The 13,871-nt window shown below is 39.2% G+C and overlaps 1 protein-coding gene across 2 annotated transcripts in view; it reads left to right on the top strand.

Moving 5' to 3' along the window:
• The first annotated feature begins 266 nt into the window (after positions 1-266).
• Positions 267-13,871, top strand: part of Tfec (transcription factor EC) — a 33,898-nt gene continuing 20,293 nt past the window's right edge. The window contains exon 1 of one of the 2 annotated variants that reach the window (XM_005363746.2): positions 267-446. In XM_005363746.2, the coding sequence (XP_005363803.1) occupies positions 267-446 (180 nt within the window). Of the gene's footprint in view, positions 447-8,954; positions 9,021-13,871 lie in introns of those variants that run through there. The other variant, XM_005363747.2, reaches the window with a different exon arrangement.

The following is a 13,871-nucleotide window of genomic DNA, read 5'->3' as shown; positions in this document are numbered from 1 at the left end:
GTCCAATTTCTTCACTTCTTTGTATATTTTGGAGATCAGACCTCTGTTTGATGTGGGGTTAGTGAAGATCTTTTCCCATTCTGTAGGCTGTCATTTCTTGATTGCAGTAATCTTAGTGCCCTGATTCCTTTAGGGGAAAAACTAGCTTATTACTTTGTATTCCACATTTCATTTATTTATTTTTAAATCGGCAGGTCCAGGCACACTGGGAAAGCTCTAGAAGGTCTCAGCTGCCCAAGGTCCAGAGACAGCAAGTAACTCCTTTCATGACCCTTGACCATCAGGTATTCAACCAGTCTCTCAAGAGCACGCCACCTCCAGCACCAAGCTGTATGCCTCTGGGAGAGCATGGACCTATGAGCCCGGACAGTGATGCTACTTGTACTGGAAACCCATTCACAAAACTGCTGACTCTTGGGAGAGAAGATGGTAGTGCGGAATGGCACGTATGTTCAATGGCTGATTATGAAGTCTATCTTAAGTGCTAGGAATTGAAAGTGTATGAAAAGAAATGTGTCTTTACTAATTGGTCTGCAATTATTAATCATATGTAAATTAATTATGCATAATAGATTATACATGTTCATTTTAATACTAAAGTAGGTAGTTCATTTTAATACTCAATTACTTATCAATGAGCTACTAATAAACCTTTGTATTTAGAAGGTTTATTTCTAATCATAAAGGTTTAGGTTTTCTGAGTAACTTTTGTTGAATTTATCAATATCTTAAATAGCTATAGATATAGCACAACCAATAAAAACCCAGCGACAGATATTAGAGCTCAAGCTGAAAGATCAGAGAAATAAAGCAGAAAACCACTAAAGAGCTCTTGCCTCTACAAAATTTTCAGACTGAAAAGAGAGTGAATTTCTGTCTCCCACCACTCCATTCCCCCTCCCTCTCGAGAATGAAGAGCAGTCCAAATTTCCTGCCCTGCGGGAAGTCCAAGGTCCTCCCACTTCTATCCAGGACCAGGAAGGTGAGCATCCAAACAGGCTAGGCTCCCACAAAGCCAGTTCATGTATTAGGATAGAAACCTAATGCCATTGTCCTTGACTTCTCATCAGCCTTCATTGTCCGCCACGTCCAGAAAGTCCGGTTTCATCCCATGCTTATTCAGTCCCAGTCTAGCTGGCCTTGGTGAGCTCCCAATAGATCAGTTCCACTGTCACAGTGGGTGGGTGCACCCCTCATGGTTCTGACTTCCTTGCTCATGTTCTCTCCCTCCAGAAAAAGGTAGTTTGATTTTTGTTTGATATTTTAAAACTTCCAAACACAATGGTATGGTTTGTGCTCAGGAAATGGTGGTTATTGATATCTGTCTTATTCCCTGTTTCCTTCTAAGCCGTCCCCTTCACTAACAAAAGGGAACCTCTCCTTCATCCAGTGATAACTATAGTATCACCTCATAGGTCTGGGAGAGTATCCTCAGGTTTAGAGGTGATGATTTGAATTAGAGATAAGGGAGAGACTGAAGGTCTCTGGCACAGATATAGGTAATATTAAGAGAAGCACTCCACAGTGTATGGTTTCCCAGCATGCAATTTGCGTTTGTACTTACAAGAATGAAGGCGCCTTCTACACTAACCATTGCTCCTAGCTTAGAGATTTCCTTCACCCTTTACTGCTCTGTTCTTTGCCATCGGGCTCACAGGTGGCTCTCTAGAGTTCAAGTTCAGGTCATCCTTATGTCTTCTTTTCCTCCTCTCATTCATTATTAGCCATTTGTCTAAATGATTTTAGTTCTCTCTGAGACACAAACTTGAGATTCCCCCCACCCCCATCTTGAGGTTTTTTCTTGATGATTCTCCATACAGATTTGGTACCTTAATGACGGCACTCATTATGAAATTTTCATACCACTTGATATATTTTAAAGATTCATTAACATTTTTTCATTCTTTTAGTTTGTTACTTCATTGATGAAAATGTCATACCTTACTCACAGGCAAATTTTTGTCCATTCATAATTAGTGGATACTGTTGGCAGGTTAGGGAGTGAACGAGTAATGAGTCCAGTCAACCTCCGTTCCTTGCGTTCCACTGTTCACTGCTTACTTCTCAATAGTGTTTGAAATCCATGAGGGCAAGAACTTCTCACTGCTATCACCTGTAGTAGTTCCTCTGGTTCTTGAAAGGTCTGAAAATAAATATTGCTCGATAAATATTTGTCAATTCTTATTTGAATTGATTCATGAAATTATTGACAAGTCATATTTGGTCGTATCCTGACAGAGTCTCCCAAGTCTTGACTCAAGTTGACCAACCACCTTTCTTAGAACACAGCACAATTTGGTTGAAGGGCAGTTTAATGCTTTTGTAAGTGTTTGCTACTGATTATTTTTTTGTATACCATGAGAAATCCAAAATTCGACCATGCCTCTCAACTCAACACTACACCTTCTTCAGTTTACATGTGTTAAGGTTTCACTAAAGGCAGTACGGTGGGAAGAGGAAAACTAGACGTTTGGTCGTTGCTTGCTTCATCTCTATTGCTGTGATGAAATACTCCAACAAAATGAAAATGGGGCTAGGGGAGAAATGGTTTGATTTAGCTGACAATTTGGGGTGTGGGGAAGTCAGGTGGTAGGAACTCGAAGTAGCCACACCACACCCATAGCCAAGAGGAGAGAAGTAAATGCATACATGCTACTGCTCAGCTCACTTTCTTCCTTGTACAGCCCAAGGTCCAGCCCAGAAAATGGTGCCCACATTTAGGGTGGATCTTACCACTTCAATTTACACTCCTAGAAACAAAATCTTTTACAGGTATATCCATAGCACTGTGTAATCCAGGCCATACTTCACTGAGAGGTGACTCTTGTGTCAAGTTCACAATCACAGCTAATATTACAAATATTTGGGCGGGGGGGTATAGAAAGAGCAAAAGAAGCACACGGTCTTTTTCAAAAGTGTAAACCTTTAAAAGCCTTCCTCATCTACTGGTTATTTCTTAAGCCTCTCTGCAGAGTAAAGGAAGCTTTAAGAACTGAAAATGCAAATAAAGATTCCATTGAGGTTAGAACTATAGATTCAGAGTTCAGGAGTTCAAACTTGCCTCTGCCATTCAGGTATTCTGGAACAAAGTGGCAATTTCTTTTCCTTTGGATTTCCTTCTGTATGATGAGGATAATTTCCTCTCCTGGGCTGCTGTGAAGCTTAAATGATTGGAATATGTCAAACACTACAGACAGTGCCTAGCACATCTCCCTCACTATGCAGGTATATGGTACTGTTGCTGTTTAAGGGGTTTGTGTGTACCCTTGGTACTGTATCTCTAGTTACAGAGATGAAGAAAATGGTATGTTTTTGTATCATCTAAATTCCTGTGCATTAGTCAGCTAAAAATTCACCACTGACCTTTGGACATCTACAAAACATTTTGAAAGAAGACAGATGATATGGAAGTCCTCTGTCAACATGTTGAGGCTGTGGACTTTGGTTTGAAGCACAGCATGAGAAGCACTCTGCTGATCTAGATGCTGATTGCAGCAAATGCCCCCCCCCAGGGGCCTTGTCACTAGGGAGCATAGGGAAGGTGATGCAGGGAAAGCAGCCTATCAGAGCCATGGACCCAGCTCTCAGATAGCATGAGCTTTGAAATACATAACTGTTTTTTTTTTTTAGAGGTAACTTCTTTTTTTATTGAGAAAAGGAGAAAAAAAAAACAAGTTTCCACCTCCTCCCAGCCTCCCATTTCCCTCCCCCTCCTCCCACCCTTCTCCCCCTCCTCACACTCCTCTCCCCCTCCCTCTCCAGTCCAAAGAGCAGTCAGGGTGCCCTGCCCTGTGTTAAGTCCTAGGTCCTCCCTCCTCCGTCCATATCTAGGAAAGTGAATATCCAAACTGGGTAGGCTCCCACAAAGCCAGCACATTACGTAGGATCAAAACCCCCTGCCATTGTCCTTGGCTTCTCATCAGCCATCATTGCTCGCCATGTTCAGAGAGTCTGGTTTTATCCCATGCTTTTTCAGTCACAGTCCAGCTGGCCCTGGTGAGCTCCCAGTAGATCAGATCCACTGTCTCAGTGGGTGGGTGTACCCCTCGTGGTCCCGACTTCTTTGCTCATGTTCTCCCTCCTTCTGCTCCTCATTGGGACCTTGGGAGCTCAGTCCAGTGCTCCAGTGTGGGTCTCTGTCTCTATCTCCATCCATCACCAGATGAAGGTTCTATGATGATACGCAAGATATTCGTCAGTATTGCTATAGGATAGGGTCATTTCAGGTTCCCTATCCTCATCTGCCCAAAGAACTAACTAGGGACCTCGGCTTGGACACCTGGGAGCCACTCTAGGTTCAAGTCTCTTGACAACCCTAAGGTGGCTCCCTTAACTAAGAATTGTGCTTCTGTGCTCCCCTATCCAACCTTCCTTTATCCCAATCCTCCCTTTTCCCCAAGTTCCCCCCATCCTCTCCTTCTCCCTTTTCTCTCCCCATCTCCCCTTACCCCCATCCCACCCCACCCCCAAGATCCCAATTTTCTCCCCGGCAATTTTGTCTACTTCCCATAGCCAAGAGGACAACTATATGTTTTTCCTTTGGTTCACCTTCTTACTTAGCTTCTTTAGGATCACCAATTGTAGACTCTGTGACCCTTATTTATGGCTAGAAACCAATTATGAGTGAGTACATCCCATATTCATCTTTTTGGGTCTGGGTTACCTCACTCAGGATAGTGTTTTCTATTTCCATCCATTTGCATGCAAAATTTGAGAAGTCATTGTTTTTTACCGCAGTGTAGTACTCTAATGTGTATATGTTCCATACTTTCTTCATCCATTCTTCCATTGAAGGGCATCTAGGTTGTTTCCAGGTTCTGGCTATTACAAATAATACTGCTATGAACATGACAAGAGCATTTGTTCAACAACTAAGTGTTTTAAAACTTAAAGATGCTAAATAAACTCTCAGTCTTCACTAAAGTTCTCCCTGATTTCAAATGGAAGCGCCACTTTAACCCTTACTGACAGTATTCTGAATGTATTGGATGCCGTTAGATGGAAATTACTGAGGTTATGGACAGTATGGAATTGTGTTAAAGAGGAAAGAACACCCACTCTTCCACTCATGCAAAGGACAGTAAATATTTACAGACCCCAAAAATATCAAAAACCCTAAAACTGATAATCACTTCAGCTTATAAAACAAAGTAATTTCATTTGACTGGGAAATGGTGTTTTATTCTGTACTTTTGAAATAGACAAGACAACCAATGTTTTAAATATTTGGTACTAAAAGATCATATAATGTTGAGAAAAATTATAGGGCTCCACTGTTCTCTTTTTGTGTGTGTCTGTACATATGTGTGTGTTTATGTGTGTATCTCTCTGTATTTTTATATGTATATATGTATCTATCTACATCTATTTGCCTATCTATCTATCTATCTATCTATCTATCTATCTATCTATCTTATATTCAAGCATTCAATTCTGTATCTAATCTGCTGTAGAATTATGCAGGAATGACTTAATTTTGACATTTCCTATTTGAAGCTTTGCCTATAATCAACTACCTTCATGAGGTCCTGATTTCGTTTTGACTCTTCACTATGATTAATAGATTGAGATTCATAGGCTTTACTCCCTTGTTGAAGACAGAAAAATTACTATGATAAAATATGAATTATTTCTGAGCCAATATTCTGAGCTGAAAAAAAGAGAGAAGTCTCATCACCTTAGTGTAGAAAAAAATTCTGCTTCTAAATCGGTATTAATTCCTGGAATCATATTCCAAGAATGGATGTTATCTTATCTTTTGTTTGATTACTTTACTCAATGTCCAGTTCCTAGTCTCAGAAGTGTTATCTGTAAAGCTTGTATGTACTCTTTCCGCATATCTTGAAGGGTTACTGTTGGCTCGTTAAGATCCTGTAGAAATCATAAGACGATGAGATATAGAAGGTTTAAGTGCAATTGTTATTTTAAAGTTTTCATTTGGAGAATGTGAGTGACTACATTTTGTAGGCTGAGGTAACCATTGATCAGTGAATCATTTACTTAAACAATGTTAAGATAGATACTTGATATTCAGGGCCTGAGAAATGGTCTCTGAAAGCCTCTAGTTTCTCTTTACTAATTCCAAATAGACTTTCTATTGAGAGAACTATCTCTTCCTCCTTCCTCTAGTATACAGAACTCCAAACATCACAGGTAACTGAGCATCACACACAGAGGATCAGATAAGATTGAATATTAGACATATGTTCACCTCTTTTTACACAAAGAAATTGTCTAAGTAATTTAATGTACTTTTGTTGGATTTCCAGGAAAGTATTCAAGGGTTTCCATTTTACCCTAACAATGATTATTGAGTGACTAGACTCTAAATGACAGTGACCTTCCCATTTCTGTGTGCTCTGGAGAGGTGGTCACCTGTACAAGAAATTGGTTCCTATGCAACATCTGGGTAAAGTAGAACTCAAGGACCCAGAACACCAGAAGCAGACAATGCTCTGCCCCATTAGTTTTGCTTCATCAACCTCTTCTCTTAGGCTCTCCACTTCTTTAGTATCCATCCATGTTAATTTTCTTCTTCCTCTTATAACTGTCCCTCACAAGCTCATATCTGAGCTCTCGCCAATTTCTTCATAATTTTAGTATTTGATTTCATACATTTATGGTCCAATGCCAGGTTTTGAAGTATGTTTCCTCCAGCTTTATATCTCTATTCTTGTTTAAGCTCATTGAGAAGACACACCATTTGACAATGTTTCTGTTTTTCAATACCTATTTTTTCCCATTTACAAAATTAAAAAAAAAATCTTCTTTTATCTCACTAGAGTCCAAGATATAACACCATAACACCTTCTTCTTTTTTTTTTTTACAAGCACCATTAACTTCTCATTTTCATATCCTGCCTAGATCGCAGTACTGGATAAACTCATTTATTTTTGCCACATCTTTACCTGAGCAAATAAATGAGGAACACTTTCCACACCGTGCGTGCTGATTATGTGAAATAGATCATCAGATTTCACATGATTGTTTACTCCTGTGAGTGAACCCATAATCATACCCCAGAAGATTACCAGTAAGGGAGACTGAACAATATCATTCCTCCTTGTACTTCCAAGGCTCCCTATCCATTATTATAACAGTCTGTAAAGAAAATACGTCCAGTCCAATTATGATCCACTCAAAAGCTTTAGCAGTTCTCTTGACCCTCCACATCTGTTTTATTGTTTCTGTCACCCTATTAGAATAGAATAAAATTTCTATCTCATTCTTAAATGCCCAACAAATTTTCTTTCCGTGTACTTCCCCGCATATCAGCAGTATATATACAAGACTGTGTATACCAGTGTTGTGTTAGTCTTCCACAGTCCCCTCAAATCACACCAAACCAAATAGCTCTATTTGAACACATTTGCTTCCTAGCCACCATGTTATTTCAGCACACAAACCTCCCTCTCCACAACCTGAAACAAAACTTTACTGCCTCCATTTCCTCCCTTGCAGCATCTGATGACCCCATTTTCTCCTCTTCAATCAAGCTTTTGTCTTCATGATTTTAAAAGGGCTCTTAACACCAATCAGTTGAAACAGTTTTTTCTGAGATTACAGTATAATTACATAATTTTACCATTTCATTTCCTCCCTCCAAACCCTCAAAATTATGTACGTATGTATATATATATTATATAATTTGATACCATATATATATATATCTGATATCAAAGTCTCTATTCTCATTTGGCTTGGCTTCCAAGTTGCATTTGACATGGTTAACCATACCCTGAGGCACTTTCTGATATACATATTAGGTAATCTGATTTTGCAACCATTTTGCTAGCTCTTTTTTTTCTAACAGATGGCAAAATGCTATGTTTCTTGGCCCAGTCTTCAGCCATCTCTTCTCATGTATCTTTGTAGAAGATGTCCTATGCTCGTTTGATATCCATTGTGTTACAACATATGTCTCAAACTTACAATGGCTGAAAAGACTTTACTTCTCAAATCCTTTTTGGCTGATCTGCAAAAATAATACTAGCATCAAGAACCCCAAGAGTCATGTTGCGCTCTTCTGTCTTTATTCTCCCCTCCCTCTACTGTCAGTCCCAATCAGATCCAGTATTTCTAAAATCTCTGTGTTTCTCAACCTTTTCCTTTCCCAAACAACATTCTGTATAGTAGTATATCACTAACAACTAGCACAGTGCCTCACACAACATGGGTGTTAGCAACTAAATACCAAAGTGCTGTAAACTCAGGTCCATAATAAATGGCTATAATAAAATGCAGCCACGTTTCCTTGGCTGCACAGTGTGGTAATGACTATAAAGCAATTTTCATGAAAAACTACGTTTTTCAGAAAAAAATCCATGTGCTAGAGATTGTTTATATTTGTACACAGCAGAAAGATGCTGAGAGACGCTCAGGAATACGGTCAAACTCATCCTTTAAGTGAATAGAAGATTCGTGCTTGGCTCCATCCCTGTTGGAAAACCTATGCAGCAGTGGTCTCATACCTCCATGTCAGTCATTGTGAAAAGGGGAGCGACGTGTGAGAGGACCTGAGACAGGCCTGACTCTCTGCTCCGTTGAAGCTGGATGACTAGTTAACTTCTGAGTTTAGATATCAGTCTGCCATGTCTACCCATTAGCCTCCTTCATTCTCTCCTTTTGGAGATACTGTTGTGGGTAGTAACTCATTTATGTTAACGTGATCAGGTATTCTTCAGCCAGGTATCTGTAAATTCTGGTCGCATTTGGCAATCTGAGCAAACTGTTATAGTTCAAGACCATTCCAGAGACAAGGCCTGAGTAAATATTAACAAGCTCTTGTGCTTGCTTGGAACTTGAAAGGACTGCACGACATCAATGAGCAAGCTTTTGTCCGTCACAATCTAGACCAGATTAGTCTTAAAGTCCAAGGAAGAAGCAAAGTTCATCTTAGTGCAGGAGTTCCTGTGTGCCTCTCCTGGCTAGTGTTTGCAAGCTCAGGACAAGGATGATGAAGGAGAAGGAGAAAGCCATTGCTATTGTGAAGGTTCTAGACCCTTCCAAGTTAAAGCTGGTGAGTACGCACATCTTGAAATTCTTTCACTATCTGGAGATGAAACTGGCCTAAATGCTGAATTTGAAATTTAGAGTGACAGTGGGTAAAATAAGGTGTAGACATTCACACTGAAATGTGTTAACCATAATTAGCTGTGTTTCAGAGAGCTTGTTTACTTACAAACAGTGTTGGAGTGCTCTGGGCTATGCTAAGAAATTATACAGTTTATTTAGTCAAAAACCTGCTAACGCTAATGTTTTATTGTGACTTTTGCATACAACATGAGGATTCAGTTAATTGTTTATTTCATACTCACACTAACAACTTGTTATTTTAGTGAGAAGAGAATAATGAACACGCAGTATATGTGATGTGAAACTGTGAGCGTCCAGTTTTGTATTTTCCTATTTGTGTTAAAGCTAGCTTGCCAAGGAAACTCCAGCTCCAGCCCCACTCATTACTTTTATTCACTTACAATGGAACAAAAATAATAATAACAAAATAACACAGCAGGATTTCACAGCCCAGTGTTTGTCATTTAAGCCTCAGAGTGATGTTGTAACAAATAAAATAAAATTTGAGGCAATTGGTGGTGTATGTTCTAAAGCAAAAAAAAAAAAAAAAATCTGGCTGAGTGAATCTAAATGAATCAACACCCACAAGGAAGGAAAATAATCTTTGGAAAGTCAGTGTTTCATGTGTGCATATGTTCTACAGTCTACCGTTCCCTGTGGTGCGCCTCTTTAGAATAGGAGTTTATCTTCTTTTATAACCAGTTTCTCTATCAAACAGTCTCCTGCTCACTTTTGCCATTTCAGATCCACAGTGCATATTTTCATAGGAAAGCAAAAGGCGAGGGTCTAAATAAATACATCTGTCAGTATCTTTTAAAAACTCACACTAAATATGTGCTATGACACCACACACATACACACACACACACCACACACACACACACATATACACACATACATACACACACATACAAAAACCACACACACACATGCATATATACACATCATACATACACACACACACACAAACACCACAAATGCATGCACATACACCACACACACACTACACATGCATGCATGCACACACACACTACACACACATGCACACACACACCACACACATATACACACATACATACACACACATACAAAAAACACACACACATGCATACATACACACCATACATACACACATACACAAACACCACAAACGCATGCACATACACCACACACACACTACACAAGTATGCATGCACACACACACCACACACACCACACATGCGCACACACACCACAAACACATACATGCACACACATACACGCACATACACATACACACCATTTAGGGCCTCTTTTTGCCTTTTGTTATTTCACTGAATATTTACTTGCGAATTTAACTTGCAACTGTCCATAAGTTTCGTTCATTTTTGAGTATTTATAATAAGATTATCTAGGCGATTCATGGGCATGTCCAGAAAAACTTCAAGGTTTTCATAACCAAAATAATTTCTAGGAGGATACTGAGTGTAGACTATGGGATCCTTTCTGTTGCTAAGTGGATATAAATGAAAAGCATTGGAGTAATAAATAAGTACAAATTACATTTAAACTTTTATTTAAGTGTATTTGTCCTACAGCACTTTGGAGAAGAGAAAAATAAGCCAGGTTACCTCCAGAGAGTCTGTTGGGTAAAGCTGGTCCCTGAGTTATGTCCTTGAGAGGAACTGTTTGATTCTGATATTTATGGGCTGGGTGGAATTCAGGAAAGAGCAGAGGGGAAGAAAAATACAGTCAGTAGGTCCAAATTGTTCTGACTATTCAAGACACTAAAAGAAACTAAAGACAAGAATGCTTCTGCAGTGGGGTAGATAATAGAGAATACAGCCTTTGTGTCTTACAAGTCTGAATCTAAGCTATTATTTCAGCTTCTGTTTTGAGGTGGTGTCTTCCACTGATGTGACCTCACATAGTAGGGGAGGCCGGGTGACCTGTCAGCTCCAGGCACCTGTTTCTATACCCTTGGTGTTGGTTTAACAAGTAAATGCCACAGCTCTTGATTTTCCCACGTGGGTTTTAGATATTAAACTTATATCTTTATGTTTGCAGACACCGAGCAGTCTCGTTGTGACCTCTGCTGCTTTTAGAGTTGTCTTATTCTTAGACCATTACTTCAATTCTGAGCTGCAGTTGCTTCTCGGTTAGAATGCTAGTCATATGCACCCTACAACATTGCTATGAAGATGTTATTTGAGTTATTTTATTATTATCCATGACACATAACAAACAATCAACTCTGGCACAGCATATGTTATTAAGTTGTGTTTTATTTTCCTCTAAAAATTCCTCATCTCCAGATTCACAGAATCATTGCAATCATAACCCTCAACCACACCAAAGTCTGAAATCTCCTACTGAAAGCCCCAGTATGTGTATACATGATAATGACAAGGCTTTAAAAGTTTAGAAGTAGTGGAAATAACATCAAATTTGTAACAAAAAGCTATAATAGCATTTTGAATGCTAGACACAAGAGTTTCAGTTTATATATGGCAAGGACTTTAGGCTTCAGATTCTTGAGGCCAAATGGATCTTAAGGGTATTTGAAATATGTTGGTATGAGACAGTGGGAGTTTATTAGGAGGGATGTAGAAACACTAGATGGGGATGCATAGTTTAGGTTAGGGACCTGAGAGCTTGAGGAATGAAAACAGAGATGAAATTCCAGAGTGGATATCATTATTTTAAAATGTGGTATCAGGGTTCAGATTGCGTCTGATGCCTGAAGAGTAACGGTCATTCTAAAGTGGAGTTTAGGTCCCAGTGTATGTGGTTTTCTGGTAAGAGGTGATGGATATTCTTTCAGTTTATGGTTCGCGTAGATGCTTCTGCAATAATTTTGGCTATAGACTGCTTTCTTATCCAGACAGCAACAATTGTAAACAAAGGCAAAGCTATTTCTCTCCGGTGTCACTAAACGTTAGTTTGGCAAACGGTGTTCTGCTGATTCCACCATTCTCAAGAGTTCTGTATTTTCTCAAGCGTCTTCCTGTTGCATATCTGGTGCTCAGTTCTTTAACCCACTGTGAGTTAATTTTTAAAGAAGTGCAAGATAAGATCCCAGAATTGTTCTTTTTCCCTTAGATATCCATTGAAACCAATGCCATTCATCAAAAAGATTGCCCTTTGCCACGGAGTGGTCTTGACAACCCTGTCCAATTTGCTGGACTATATTCGGAAGTTCCTTTTGGCTTTGTTTTTCTGCCCTACAGCCCTGTGTAATTGTTGTGATGTCAGAATGTCACTCTGTGTTACCATAGCACTGTAACAGCTTGGAAATCCAGAAGTATTTGTTCTCTACTTAGTTATTTTCCAAGACTGTTTTTAGTTTATTAGTGTTCCTTGAAAATTTATGTGAATTTTAAGAACTGATTTTCAATCTCTACAAAAATGTGCTTGGCATTTGATGGCAATAACATTGGATATCTGACTGCTTTGTGTAGTGTTATCAACTTGTCAATATTCTCTCTTTCTAGAAATACAGGTTATTTTCCATCTTTTATGTCTTTAATCTTATCTGTATTTTTTTGGTTTTCATCCCATACATCTTTCATTTAAAGAGTTAAGCTTATTCATATAATTTTTTAGGTTATTTTTATTTATTTATTTATTTATTTATTTATTTATTTATTTATTTATTTTTTGTTGAAAAAATTTTCACCTCCTTCGCACCTCCCATTTCCTTCCCCCTCTCCCCACTCCTCTCCTTCTCTCCCCATTTCTCTCCCCCCCCCACTCCATTCCCCCTCCCTCTGGAGACTGAAGTGCAGTCCGGATTCCCTGCCCTGTGGGAAGTCCAAGGTTCTCCCCGCTCTATCCAGGTCCAGGAAGGTGAGCATCCAAACAGGCTAGGCTCCCACAAAGCCAGTTCATGCAGTAGGATTGAAACCTAGTGCCATTGTCCTTGGCTTCTCATCAGCCTTCATTGTCCACCATGTTCAGAGAGTCCGGTTTTATCCCATACTTATTCAGTCCCAGTCCAGCTGGCCTTGGTGAGCTCCCAATAGATCAGTTCCACTGTCTCAGTAGGTGGGTGCACCCCTCACGGTCCTGACTTCCTTGCTCATGTTCTCCCTCCTTCTGCTCCTCATTTGGACCTTGGGAGCTCAGTCCGGTACTCCAGTGTGGGTCTCTGTCTTTGAGGTTATTTTAAATGGAAATGTGATAACTTTTTTTTGAGATTGCTCATCACTTACGTATATAAATACAACTGATTTTCATGTGTTGATTTTATGTTTTGCGATTGGGCTAGCAGCTTCATTTGTTAGTTTAAATAAGGGTGCATTTTTGTTATTGTTTTGGTGTATTTTGTTTTTATGGAATCTCTGGATTTTCTAAATATAAGATTATAAATCATGCTGTCTGTAAACAGAGACCATTTTTATGTAGTTCTTGATAATTTGTGAATTCTTGGCTTCTCTCGACTAATTGTTCTGTCTAGTTTATCTGCTGAATGATAGAGGTGAAAGCGGACATCCTTACCTTGGTCCAGATATTAGAAAAAAGCTCATTATCTTTTATATATTATTTTTAATTTATTAAGAATTCTTTCATACAAGACTATGCATATTGGCACATGCCTTTAATCCCAGCACTTTGGAATCAGGTGGATCTCTGTAGGTTCAAAACCAGCCAGGTTTACATAGAGAGTAAGGCTACTTACTCTGCTTAATGTTTTTTTTTCTGTTTTTTTATTTATTTATTTTTTGATTTTTGAGACAGGGTTTCTCAGTAGCTTTTGGTTCCTGTCCTGGAACTAGGTCTTGTAGACCAGGCTGGCCTCGAACTCACAGAGATC

Source organism: Microtus ochrogaster, linkage group LG10 (assembly GCF_000317375.1).
Source record: "Microtus ochrogaster isolate Prairie Vole_2 linkage group LG10, MicOch1.0, whole genome shotgun sequence".
NCBI lineage: Eukaryota > Metazoa > Chordata > Mammalia > Rodentia > Cricetidae > Microtus > Microtus ochrogaster.
Note: the sequence above shows the minus strand (reverse complement) of the source record. Positions and strands in the feature narration are given on the sequence as shown.